This window comes from Coturnix japonica, chromosome 17 (genome assembly GCF_054131305.1).
Source record: "Coturnix japonica strain WE chromosome 17, WE-NBRP24, whole genome shotgun sequence".
Lineage (NCBI taxonomy): Eukaryota > Metazoa > Chordata > Aves > Galliformes > Phasianidae > Coturnix > Coturnix japonica.
The window spans coordinates 16,045,657-16,057,976 of record NC_140679.1 but is presented as its reverse complement, the minus strand read 5'-3'; the positions used below and the strand labels follow the sequence as shown (position 1 = coordinate 16,057,976).

Here is a 12,320-nt window from a genome sequence, read left to right as displayed (position 1 = left end):
GCCGCGCTTGACGGCGGAACCAAAGAGACGGGGGCACGAGCCCTCCCTCTCTCCCTCTCTCTCGTTGCGGCGCCCCCTGCCGGCACGGAGGGGGAACTGTCCGCCGCGCCCCAGCGCCCCCTTCGGTCTGTGCGGCACCGCCGAGCGACCCCGCCCCGGGTCCACGTTGTGCCGCAGCCCCCGGTGCTCCCCGTGTAATGTCTTACACGGTCCCCGCTGCCCCCAGTATCCTCCAAAGTGTTATTAGGGCAGGAGGGTTCGTTAAGGCTCCCAATGAGCCGCAGCCACCCCCCATCAGCACCCACAACTGCTGCCCGCACAACCCCCCGCGCCCCGGGGCACCTCTAAGGCTGGGGACAAAACGCTTTGGCATCCCCGATGAGCACGGCCTCGTTGTGCTGCTCACCCAGCCGGATCTTCCACAGGCACAGGGAGGGCACGGAAAGCCAGGGGGGTCCTCGTGGCAAAGCCCGAGCCAGGTTCAACACCCATTTATTACCATAACACACAGCACCGTACGAGCAGGAGGAGCAGGACTGCTCCGTGCTGAGCTCTGCCTGCAGCCCCAGGGGAGCGGGGTGATGGCGTGGGCTCCCCCTGCTCAGATGATGCCGGCTGGGGTGAAGACTGGGGGGACACAGAGGGACTCCACCATCTCCCATCCGCAGGACAGCGGGGTGCAGCTGCTCTCATGGTCATCTGCTGGTGGCAGCTTCCCCTGCAGGAGCTGGACGGCCTTCCTGCAGCAGAGATAGGAGGGAGCAGGCAGCAAAATGATGGTTACCCCAGATCTGCCCCCTCCCTCGGCAGAGAGCCCAGATCAAGGGCAGCTCAGTGTCTCCCGCTGGCAGTCCTGCCCTCAGCCTGCTCACACAGGGCTCTCTCTTACCAGGCCAGGCGGGACATGGCATAGGTGACGTGTGGCCGGGGACACCCACCGCACAGGGACGACGTCGCAATGGTGTAGGCACCCATGTCCTGGAAGATCAGCCAGTCCCCATCCTGCAGCTCAGGCAGCTCCACATCATCTGTAATCTGGTCCTCTGCAGGACCCAGGGGACCCCTGAGGCTGCTGCTGCACAAGCGCTGCTCCGGGCAGGGCTTCTGCAGGGGACAGATCATGTGGCCACATGAGATGAGGGCATCTGCACCATGACACCAAGCAGGTTTATGCAAGATGAGAATCCAGCCCCATAACAGAAGAGATACTCCTAAATTTAACCCAGGTGGCCCCAGAAATGACAATGGCAGCAGGTTTCCCTTCTTAGGGAAGCCCTAAGAAGCCAGGGACCAGCTATTAGTCCCAAAGTGCTCTCGGGGACTGCACAGACCAAAGCAGATCTCACAGCACAGGAGAAGCCACACTGCTCTGCAGGGCTCCCCCCAGCCAGGCTGGATCCTCACCTTGTGCAGCAGAGGTTTGGGGCAGGGACTGTCAAACAGGACAGAGCTGAAGGTGCCATAGATGCCATCGCTGAGGTGATAGACGAGGCTCTTCTTGCTGCCAGACTCTTCCCCTGGAGAGCAGGGAGAGGCTCAGGGGCACATGGGCACAGGGGCAGACCCGTTCCATGGTCCCACTTACCATCAGAGCCCGGCTGCTCCACGGGAACCTCTTCCTTGCTGGTGATACTGGCTGCAAAGGTGAAGGCTGAGGTCACGTAGTATCGCCCCGGGGTTGCAACAATCTGCACCCCACATCCTTCTGGGAAATACGTGTCCAGGGCAGAGTTTATCACAGCAGCAATCTGGATGGGAACATGTACCCGGAGTGAGCTCAGTCAGGCTGCTCAGTACAGGGCAGGGAGCCAGCTCCAGCCTCACTCTGCCTGCCCAGAGCCAGCACTGGGAGCCACATACCTCCTCAAACTGGGCTCTGGTGTCCTCGGTGCCAGGAAACCCCCCTCCGATGTCCAGGAGGTGCATTCGATAGCCCAGTTCTGCACCCACGTCAAACACCAGCTGCGCCTCTGCAACAGCCTGGGCAAAAACCTGGGGCTCCAGGCCGTGTCCCCCAAGGTGAAAGCTGAGGGCACAGACCCTGTTCAGCAGGGCTGCCTGATCCATGGCGGCCCCTCACTGCCAGACCGTGCAGCCCTGCAGTGCTCTGTAGGCTCCTGAATTGTAGCAGGCAGAGCTCCCTGCAGGGCTGCCCAACCCCGAAGGGACGAGGGCAACACGCCTTACCTGACACCAACAACCTCCACATCTTGCTCCTTTGCTGACTCCAGCAGGCGTCGGCAGGACTTGAGCGTGGCCCCAAACATCATGCTTGGATGGGCAGAGGGGCTGGAGTCAGCAGCAATACCCAAAAGCATCCTGCACAGCAAAAAACACTGCTGAGGAGTCTTTGGGCTCCCCACCACCCCACAGCCACCTCTCTGAATCCCACCACAGCCCCCCCCTGTCCAATGCTGCCTCCAGACTCTGCATCAACACACCTGGCTTGTGGGTGGCTCCGGGCCACCTTGCCCAGCTCCACCTCGTTGTCGAAGGTCATGAGCTGCACACCACAGCTGGCTGCATATCTGATGTGGGCGACCTGCTTGCAAGGGCTGCTGTAGAAAATCTTATCAGCAGGGACCCCAATGCTTTGAACCTCTGCAATCTCTGTCTGCAGGGAAATAGTGCATGTGAGGCAGGTCTTTGGGAACAGCGCTATGACCATGACTGGCTACGGGCCCCAACCAGCTCGTAGCCATCAGCTTGACACCGGCTGAGCCTGCCAGGCGGGACAACGGGGAGACAGACAGGAAATGTCGGTCAGAGGCAGCGAGCCTGAATCCCCAACCAGGACGGGCATTTCTGGGCTGTGCTGCAGGGTTGTGGCAGCAGGGGGAGACTCCTGCTGCTGTACGTGTTGGCTTGTGAGTGGAAACGTGTAAAACGAGGGTGACCTCGGCCAGTCTCCCACCAATGCCCAAAGGATGCTCATCCCGAGCTGTGCCCCCATACCTTGTTGGCACAGGCAAAGCCTGCCCCCAGCTCAGCCAGCAGCCGCATCACCCCCCCGCTGCTGTTGCACTTGACAGGGAAGTAGGGCTTCACACGGGGCAAGGCCTTCAGGAAGAGCAGGTGTTTCTTCACGATGTCCCCAAGGTCGGCCACGAAAAAGGCTTGTCGCTCACCCTGCAGTAAAGCTGAGGTGAGCAGCAGTCGCTGCTCTGTGTCCAGCTCCTCCCAGGAGGGGGGTGTTAATGCAGAGCACAGCAGAGCTGCCCTCCCTCACCGTCCGGCACAGCTCCACCAGGGTGCTCTCCAGGAGATCCCTGCTGGTGAAACCCTCCTCCACCATCATGAAACTGGACTCATTCAGGTACCCGTTCATGGTCAAGGTGTGACAGCACTAGAGTAAAGCCTCCTCTAGTAGTAGGTTATGGCTCCTAAGAATGCAACACGCTGGGAAAAGAAAGGAAGTGATGGGGCAGAGCTCCGGAGCCTCCAGCAGTGTGTGTGTCCCCACCTGCCCCCCAAGTGCCCCCTGGCCCCACACAGGGCTGTACAGGGACCACCACCCTGGGGGGAGCCCTCTGCTGTTATCCAGAGCAGCAGCTCAGTGCACTGCTAGGGTTAAGTCGTGCTCTCCGGGGGGAGGAGGCACATTTCCCTGCAGTGCAGAGCTGTGTTTTTGTTCACAGCAGCTGTCTTTTTCAGCAGCAGTTCTGGCACCAGCGCCATGGAGCAGCACAGTTGTGTTTCCTGGCTCGCACAATTCGTGGAGCAGCTTTAGCAGCCTCTTTCCTTAGATCCAGCACATCCCATAACACAGGGAGCTGCAGACCAACACAAGCTCACAGGAAACATTTCCACTCCAATAGGCCAGGTTTACCACGGGCTTTTACAGGAAAATTGTCCCTCTGAACAGGAGCAAGCAGGAGACAAAGGTTTCATTTCTCAGAGCTGAACAGCAGCTCCTCCTCTGCAGGGACCTACTTACAGCATTACAGATAAGCACTGGGAGAAAAACCACCCTGAGCCGAGAGCAGCAGCGTGTTGTAACACATTAAGCAAGAACCAGCAGCAAAGCCCAGAGCTGGGAAAAGGGCTGGGAGGCTCTGAGAGCTTTATACTTATAAAATGAGATCAGCTCCTCTGGCCTTACCCTTCACCCCCAAAGGCCCCATTACTGCCCACTGCTGAAACTCAGTGCCTCCAGGCATTGCCCTCTGTTCCCCTCCTCCCTGTGCCAGGCAAGTCAGCAGCCCCCCGGGAGCTCCCCCACGTTTGGAAGCATTTAAGCAGACTATGCCCACGAGTCTCCCACAAGAACCAACTGCCCTCAGCTGCAGCAGTTCATCCCCTACAGCACAGAGCATCCAACCCTGCCCAGAGGGGAGCTCCACACCCTTCAAATCTCAGCACCTTCTCCTGCTCTGCCTCACAACCGTGGCCGTGGCAACCGAGCCCGGCCACCCCATTGGCTGAGCCGCCTCCGAGCATCCTTCATCCCTTTCCCAAAGCACAGCCAGCACCATCCCCCCCCCCCGCCCACCCACCCCCTTTGGCTGGGGCTGCCCCCTGCAGACACCCCGGGCTCTCACCGCGTCCTCGTTGCTCTGGCAGCTCATCCCCAGCAGCACAGCACGGAGCTCATCCCGGAGCTGCTCCCGCTCGCAGCCCGGCCCCGCTCTGAGGATGCTCGTGGCTGCGCGGGATCCTCGGGGGGAACAGCGCCAAAAATACCAACGGAGCTTCCAGGGCAACCGGCTGCGGGCAGATACAGACAGAGCAGCGCTGCCTGGGGGGTGTTGGCAGGGGGCGATGTCAGGAGCTGCCCCTGCCCTCCGTTGTGCTGCTGCCCGTGTCCCCAGCAGCAGAGCCGGCTCTAAGCACGCAGGTGCCGTGTCCGCCTTTGCCTGCATTTGTGCGCTCGGGAACGGCTCCATTGCTCCCCCCCACTCACAACACAGGCTGAGCGGATTGGTTTTTTTTTCCTTTTTCTTGTAAATTTGCAACTCCTTCTCTCTGGTCACTAATAACACAACACTCAGAGCATGGAGGACACGAAAGGAACCCGGAGCCTGCATAGCTGTACCATAGTCATACTCAGCACAGGCTCCATCACGGACCCCCTTAGCAGCCATGTGCAGGGAGCACCCCCCCAACCCCATTCATGGCGCTGCCCACGTATCCCCGCCCGCCCGTACGTATCCCTGCCCACTCGGTGCGTGTCCCCTCCCACCACGTGTCACCGTGACCCTGTTGCTCGCTGTGTGTCGGCCATGGCTCCCAGCGCTCAGTCCGGTGGCCGCGGGCAGTCGCCGGGTTCTGGGCTCCGCCGGGGGATCCGCGCGGTGCTGCTGGGCCCGCCCGGCGCCGGGAAGGGCACCCAGGTGAGGGGGGGCGGGGCTGAGTGCGGAGCCCACGCGTGGGGCGGCCCCATATGGCCCGGCTCTATGGGCCGGTGCGTGGCAGCACCGCGGGGGCGCCGGGTGCGGCCTTCGGTCTCGGCTCCCGCAGGGTTTGGAGACGTGTGTTCCCATCCCGCTGTGAGTGGGACGGGATCGGGGCCGGGTGGGTCTGGAGCCGGGGGGGCCCGTCCCATGGGGGCGAAACTGCAGCGGCCGCGTCCCCTCGCACAGAACCGAGCTGCTGCCATTGAGATCACTGCTGGGCTCTCACCTGCTGTGTGTCCTTTCCCGCAGGCTCCCAAGCTGGCTGAGACCTACTGCGTGTGCCATCTGGCCACGGGGGACATGCTGCGGGCCATGGTGGCATCGGGCTCCGAGCTGGGCAAGAGGCTCAAAGAGACGATGGATTCGGGGAAGCTGGTGGGTAGCAGCAGGTGCTGGGGGCGGGTTGACAGCGCTGTGTGCTGACAGAATGTGCCTCCTTGTCAGAAAACAAAGTGACAAAGCACAGTGTGTGCAGGGAGGGCGGGTTGTGGGGTGAAGGTGAGCTTCTTATTACCCTGCAGGAGGAGCATCCTATAAAAGCATCCTCCCCCATCACAATTCTCCTTGCTCACCAGTAACCTCTGTGCCCTGCGTTGTGCCTTTCTGTCATGGAGCTTTCACACAGTTCCAGGTCTGGACCATTGTGGGGTTGTTGACTTTCTCCTTCCATCTGCGTTACAGATTTTCTGTTGCCTGTAACTGTAACGACAAAGTGGACTTAGGAATGTTGCTGTGAGAGCGTAACATTGTAGTGCTGTGTAACAGCAGTGTGACATTGTAATGCTGGGCAGAAGCCACTTGTGTCCCAGGGTTGGGCTCTCCTGCACATTTCAGTCCTGGAGATTGAATTATCTCTCAATATGACTTAGATCCCCTGAGCAAACCATGGTGAGCTGCCCCACAGCTGAGCAATGTGGGCACATGTGGGGCACTGCTGCCAGCTGTCACTGCCTCATAATGCCCCAAGGAGAGACTGCAGGCTCAGGAACGAGGTGGCGTATGTCCAGCTTTGGCTTGAAGCGTGTATTGCAACACTGAGTCTGGTTGTGAAAGATAGGGACCTTATCTGGTGAGAGTGCTGGTATCTGCCACATGTGTGAGGGTGCGGGGTGCTGTGCTGCCGTGTCCTGGTGCTGTGCTCTGCCTGTCTGATAACTCAGCTGGAAGCACAGCAGCACTTGGAGCCAGGATGTGTTTTTGATGCTCAATTATGCATTAATCTCTTCCCTGAAAGGGGTAATCAGGAAAGCACAGAAGTGTAGTTGCTTTACCCAGGCTGCTCCCCACCCATGTGCTTCCTGGTCCGGTTTATGTGCAGTGACAGCCTGTTCCTGACTCCTGCTGGGTCTCAGCTGTAGGTACAAAACAGCACCAGCTGCTGCTGTGAGCTCTGGGAACAGGCACCTATTGCTGGGCTGCAGCACCTTCTGAAATGCTGCGGCACAGAGAAGGCACCGATTCCAGAGACAGACTGAGGTGGTGACGTGGGAAGAGCTGCCCAGCAGGGCCAGAGCTCGTCAGCAGCTATTTGGGCATTTACTTTCACACATGGTTTACAAGCATCAATGAGCAGCTCACACGCTTTGCCCTTCCTGGCCAGGCCTGCTTACTCAGAGGTGTGTGTGTGAAGGTACAAAGTAACAGGAAATGAAGGTTACGTCGCTATCAGTGGTTGTACTGGGAATTGGCTTTAAAAAAAAAAAGACCTGTAGAGAATTTGACTTAAGGTTGGCTGCCCATTTTGAAACACAACAAAGCTGTAAAAAGGCTCCGGTGCTGGCACAAGCACGGCCGCTCTGTGGGCAGCTGTGTGTAAATCCCTGCTGCCTGCCCTGACCATGAACCCACCTCTCCTCTTTGCAGGTGAGCGATGAGATGGTGGTGGAGCTGATTGAGAACAACCTCGACAGCCCTCCCTGCAAGAATGGCTTCCTGCTGGACGGCTTCCCACGCACGGTGAAGCAGGCTGAGATGGTACATGAGCTGCTGCTTCTGGGAGATGGGGAGCCCTTGGCTTGCATCTGCCTCTCTGAGCTGGGTGTTTGCTTTTGCAGCTGGATGAGCTCCTGGAGAAGAGGAGAGAGAAACTGGACTCCGTCATTGAGTTCAGCATCCCCGACTCCCTGCTCATACGGAGGATCACAGGACGGTAACTCTTCTCTCCCAAAAGCTCTGGGCGTTCCTAGTTCATGGGAGACTGTCCTTGTTTGGGATCATTTTGGTCTTATCACAGCACTCAGACCAGTCCTGCAGTGAGCCCTGTATTAGATTTCTGCTCTGTTTGAGCTTTCCATGCCTGGGCCAATCTGAACACTGCCTGTTGCTGATATGAATCAACAACCCTGGTGACCCAGCTCAGCCCTTAAGCCTGCTGTCTGACAGCTAATGTCTGTGCTTCTCTAGTGCTATTACTTCTCCTTTATGCAGGCTGTTTGGGCACTGCCGAACCTCCTGTTCGGGATCAGTCATGGCTGTGCAGGGACACAGATGTCTCCTGCTGTTTGCTGTGGCTCTGCCACCTTTGTGTTCCCCTTCTCCATTTCCTAGTGCAGCTTCTTTTTTTTTTATCCCACGCACTTAAGTGGCCATTGGTACCAAAATAGCTCGAAAATGTTCTAATAGAGAGAAGCTGATTGTGTTACTGCAGGTTTTCCTGTGCTGATGACTGGCTGGTTCAGGAGCCTCATCCTGGCACAGGGCCCCTTTGCTGACACTTGCTTTCTGTCTTAGGCTGATTCACCCAGCAAGTGGCCGCTCTTATCACGAGGAGTTCAGACCCCCGAAAGAGCACATGAAGGACGATGTATGTGAGCTCTGAGGCCACAGCTTACATTGCTTTGGCTTTAGCTGGTGCTTTGCAGCATCCCTGGAAAAAACTTCTTTCCTTCTCTCCTACCTTCTGTCCCGCCTTTCTGGGGAGCTTGGGGAACTGCCTGGGCAGCCAAGGCCAACAGTACTGCAGGGAGCGAGGCCTAGAGGGATGAGTGAAGGGTTCGGCTGTTCTGTGGAGCCTGGGCTGTGCCACGTCACAAATTGGTGGCCTCTGTCTGTAGCTGAAGTTGCAGTGGGTCACGGCTGCTTTCCCTCCTGGGGAGCAACTGTAGCTGCCATTTGGTCTTGGGGCTCCTTTTAGCAAGCAGAATGGTGTGTGAGGGGAAGACCATCGTGCTGAATCCATTTCTTCAGTGACGGCTCTGGGACTTGGTTTGGCTGCTCTGGGTTCACACCGATCTCCCATGCTGACCTGGGGACTCGCCTTTGCAGCGCTGCATTGTGGCCAACCTTGGAGGAGGGGAGCAGGGGTTGTAGCCGCGCAGAGAAGGGGGGAGTGCACCGGGCTGCAGCTAGCTGGAGACTGTCCCCTTGCTTCTCCCAGGTCACTGGAGAGCCTCTGATCCGCCGTTCGGATGATAATGAAACTGCCTTGAAAACCCGCCTGAAGGCCTACCACACACAGACCTCCCCCCTGGTCTCCTACTACAGCAAGCGAGGGATCCATACTGCGGTGGATGCCTCCCAGTCTCCCGATGTGGTGTTTGCTAGCATCCTGGCAGCCTTCTCGAGAGCAACATGTAAAGACCTGGTTATGTTCATTTAGGGCTCCGTCCCTGGATGGAGCTTGCCCTTGTCTGTCTCTCTCCATCTCTGTCTCTCTGTCTCTCTCTGTCTCTTTGGGGCCTGGGAGAGTGAAGAGCTAAGTAGAGTAGAAGAGGAGGGGATGATGCAGCCCAAGACAGGACTTTGCTAATTCTCTATTAAACAAGCTGTTAACGGTTTCCATCTCTGTATGTGAACGTCAGTCTGTGCACATAAGGGCGATTCGGCCCCTAGAGGTCGCAGTGTGACTGGGCACCAGCTGTCACAACTGAGCTCTGCGCCCTTTGGGTCCAAGGGCTTTGGTTTCATTCTAGAGCTGTAGCTCCCCAGAAGCAGCTGTACTTCCAGCTATTCCTGGCTGCTCCCCAGAGGATGAGCAGCAGTGGGAGGCAGAGCTTGGCTGTGTGTGCAGCCTGCTGCTGCTCAGGGCTGGGTGTGGACTTGTTTCCATTGAATGCATGTTACCCTGTGGGACAGCAGGTTCCCCAGGAGCACAGTTTTCTCTCTGTTCTGATGCTGCTTGTGGGGCAAAAATAGGGTGAGTGACAATGGGGGTTTTCAGTTTCTTGTTTGTGGACTCAAAGCTTGTCCCAGTTCAGGTGTGGACTCCAATATAGCAAATATTGGTGAGAGGCTTCTTTTTCAAGGAAAAAAACACCCCAAACAACGTGAAGTCTGTGTTCAGAATACAGCCTCTGCAGCCATTTGTTCTGTGGAGAACAAGAAAAGGACTTGGATGTCAGCTCTATTCCTGCACCCTTCCCTTGGCTTTGGCTGAGGAGATGAAGGTGTGTTGAGCTTCCCCTGATCCCAATGTCTAAATAAAGCCTTATTGCAAAACATGATTTTTCAAGGCCCAGGGGACGGAGTTATTAAGCACTGGCCTCACGTGCCCTTCAGCCAGTGGCCCTTTTTGTGAGCTCATGGAAATTTACTTGTTTCTTGAGCAAGTCCTGGCGGCCCATTTGTGCTTTGTGCTTGGACATCTCAGAGCTGTTACACCACCATATACAACCTTGTGAGGCTGGTGACAACCTTTGCCCCGTGGGCTTCCAGCCCTGCCTAGAAGATCTCACTGAAAATGCAGATTGGCCCAGATAGAACTTCGTCCTTTGGCCTTACATGTATGTTTACTGATTTACTGTTCCCAAGTCCTCTCTTTTGAGGAACATGGCTCATCTCAGTGCACTGAGTTGTGGGGGCTGCATCCAGCACTGGTGCTCAGTCCTCTGAAAGCCCTTACAGTTTTTCTTGGTAATTAGTCTGAGAATGACTCCTTCCTCACATGTTCTTCCCAGGACAACGGCCCTCTTCCTTTTCAGCAAACTGGAAATAGTGCTAGAAACTGCAAGCAGTTCATTTCTTGCTCTTGAAACCATGTGAGTGTGCAGAGATGGGATTTGAAAGTAACCAAGGGTGCTGGTTTCATCAGCTGCCCGAGTTTCCCCAGACAGCTGTTATCTGCACACTTGTGTTTCCCATGAAAAGGCAGCAGTGCCCAGTCTGCTCTGGGGCAGAGGAAAAGGTGTGTTAGAGCTGCTCTGCCTCTCAGTGATGTAAAGAAACTGGAAGCAGCTTTTATCTTGGGAGAATCAAAGGAAGCCACAGCGCCCTAATGCTGTCACAGTGCAGGGTTCCTGGCCAGTTGGCATTCCTGAATCTGGTTGAAGTTTCCACAACAAGAACAACACATTCTTCTACTCTCTATTTCTTTTTCTCCCCTGTGTTTGCTTTGCATCCAGCTCGACAGCCTTTTATGCCATAAACCATTTTGGTTTTTTCCCTAAATATATTTTTTTTTTCTCTGTTCCCATTTGTTCCAGCTGAGTGACTCCATGAACCAGATGAGACACCACCAAGCGCTGCTCACTGCTACATCAGCCATTGCAGCCTTCCCCTGGTGCAGGGGAGGCAGGGAGGGCAGCTGGGAGGGGGGTTACAATTGATGGGAAGGAAAAAGGAAGTGATAAACAAGGGGGTTAGGGGTTGGGTTGGTTGTTTTTTGTTTGTATTTCTTATTCAGCAGAATCATTGTGAAGAGGAGGCGGCTTTCTTAGCAATCAGTGTTTAGGAAGGCCGAAGTATTGCAAAGAAACATCTCTAGCAGTGACCAGGCCCAGGGCACTGACACTGAGCAGGTCAGGCGAGGTACCACGCCAGGCTTCTCCAGGGCTTTCAGGACTCGTTTTACTGGCTCTTAGAAACTGGAGGCTATTGAAGGTTTGCTGTGATTTCTAAAGCTGCTTCCTGTCAGTGAGGACCAAAATGAACAAATGACTTTTATGCAGTAGGAAAGGAGGAGGGGGGGAAAAAATAACAAATCCAACAACAAAAAAAAGGATGCTGTGGTGTTTTCCTGCAAGTTTTGTGTTTCTTGTTCTGCTGCATTCCTCCACCCCAGCACAGGCTGCTCCAGGTTGTGCTGCTGCTGAGCTGAGTGCTGCGCTGCTGGTCCACGCCTGCATTGGCAATCAGTGGCTTCTCTGTGATCTTGACCAAGCTGGAATTCATATCATGCTGAAGAAATGCAAAAGAACCTTTTTTAATTGACTGCACAAATAACACTTAATTGGTTTTTTTTTGCATTTCTTTCTAGATCAAATGGTGCCTTGTCTAACCTCTGAATCAATAATAAAATAACCCCTTCACATTTCGTATCTGTTGCCTTGTCCTTTTTGACCTGCGGACAGCGTGGAAGAAGGGAGGCAGGCGACGTGCTAACAGTTGAGGGGGTGGATCCTTTGGCCTCATCCCATCTCAAGGACGTTTCTGTGCAGCTAACAGCGTGGCTTGTGATTCCTTCTATGTTCTCTAATGAGCGTGTCTCAGTGCTTTATGTCACCATAGCAATGCTGTCTCCGGCTGACTTTGTATCTGATGCTTTCTTCCCCCAGAAAGGACCAGTTTCTTCGTCATAACTGGGTGCCTTTGCTCCTCAGCCACGCAGCCTCTCTGTGCTCTGATGGTTTTATTACCTTTCTGTACTTTCTAATTAGCATTTTCCACCTTCTGAAGGCAAGCTTATGTTCCTTCTGCGTTTGTGCTGTTCTTCCCTCATTTCTTTTGATGATGGATGTTAAATTATGCTCTTCCTCATTGTTTGGGAGTCTGTCCTTTTGCTGTTGCCTACTGCTGTTTCCAGAACCTGTTCTGCCTGCTCCTCCTGGCTTTGCAGTGTGTGGGATGGCAGCTCTTGGCTCTCCGAGCTGGGCTTCTTCCAGTTGATCACCATCTCACCCAAACGCAGAGCACAAAATGAATTGTTGGGGTGCTGTCAGGAGGTTGTTTTGCTCAAACGAGCTTCTGTCCTCCATAGCTGGATCTGTT

At 55.7% G+C, this 12,320-nt stretch overlaps 2 protein-coding genes across 5 annotated transcripts; one reads left to right on the top strand and one right to left on the bottom strand.

The window, feature by feature from the left end:
• Positions 1-475: 475 nt before the first annotated feature.
• AZIN2 (antizyme inhibitor 2) lies at positions 476-4,631 on the bottom strand. The gene is made up of 10 exons (XM_015883554.3): positions 4,542-4,631; positions 3,230-3,399; positions 2,956-3,129; positions 2,442-2,614; positions 2,188-2,319; positions 1,861-2,026; positions 1,586-1,748; positions 1,405-1,517; positions 890-1,104; positions 476-740 (listed from the first exon to the last, which is right to left on the bottom strand). Exons 2-10 carry the CDS (start codon positions 3,326-3,328, stop codon positions 602-604), a joined length of 1,374 nt encoding a protein of 457 aa, XP_015739040.2. The 5' UTR covers positions 3,329-3,399; positions 4,542-4,631; the 3' UTR covers positions 476-601.
• Positions 4,632-5,190: 559 nt separating this feature from the next.
• Positions 5,191-11,650, top strand: AK2 (adenylate kinase 2). 4 transcript variants are annotated; one of them, XM_015883557.3, is made up of 7 exons: positions 5,191-5,333; positions 5,646-5,771; positions 7,260-7,370; positions 7,451-7,545; positions 8,127-8,199; positions 8,773-8,968; positions 10,817-11,650. In XM_015883557.3, the coding sequence occupies exons 1-7, from the start codon at positions 5,223-5,225 to the stop codon at positions 10,822-10,824; spliced, it is 720 nt and encodes a 239-aa protein (XP_015739043.2). In that variant the 5' UTR covers positions 5,191-5,222; the 3' UTR covers positions 10,825-11,650. The 4 variants fall into 4 exon arrangements, with proteins under 4 accessions (XP_015739043.2, XP_015739042.2, XP_085374661.1 ...); XM_015883556.3 differs by lacking the exon at positions 10,817-11,650 and having other exon boundaries at positions 8,773-9,172; XM_085518535.1 differs by lacking the exons at positions 5,191-5,333; positions 5,646-5,771 and adding an exon at positions 6,661-7,012.
• The last annotated feature ends 670 nt before the right edge of the window (positions 11,651-12,320 follow it).

Bases quoted from the DNA above. Each gene is read 5' to 3' on its own strand.
- AZIN2 (XM_015883554.3), bottom strand. From the start codon at position 3,328: ATGAACGGGTACCTGAATGAGTCCAGTTTCATGATGGTGGAGGAGGGT. The intron at 1,749-1,860 runs GTATGTGGCTCC...GTTCCCATCCAG, and splicing joins CCAGAGCCCAGTTTGAGGAG to ATTGCTGCTGTGATAAACTC. The intron at 1,518-1,585 runs GTAAGTGGGACC...CCTGCTCTCCAG, and splicing joins GGAGCAGCCGGGCTCTGATG to GGGAAGAGTCTGGCAGCAAG.
- AK2 (XM_015883556.3), top strand. From the start codon at position 5,223: ATGGCTCCCAGCGCTCAGTCCGGTGGCCGCGGGCAGTCGCCGGGTTCT. The intron at 5,334-5,645 runs GTGAGGGGGGGC...CCTTTCCCGCAG, and splicing joins GCGCCGGGAAGGGCACCCAG to GCTCCCAAGCTGGCTGAGAC. The intron at 7,546-8,126 runs GTAACTCTTCTC...TTTCTGTCTTAG, and splicing joins ATACGGAGGATCACAGGACG to GCTGATTCACCCAGCAAGTG.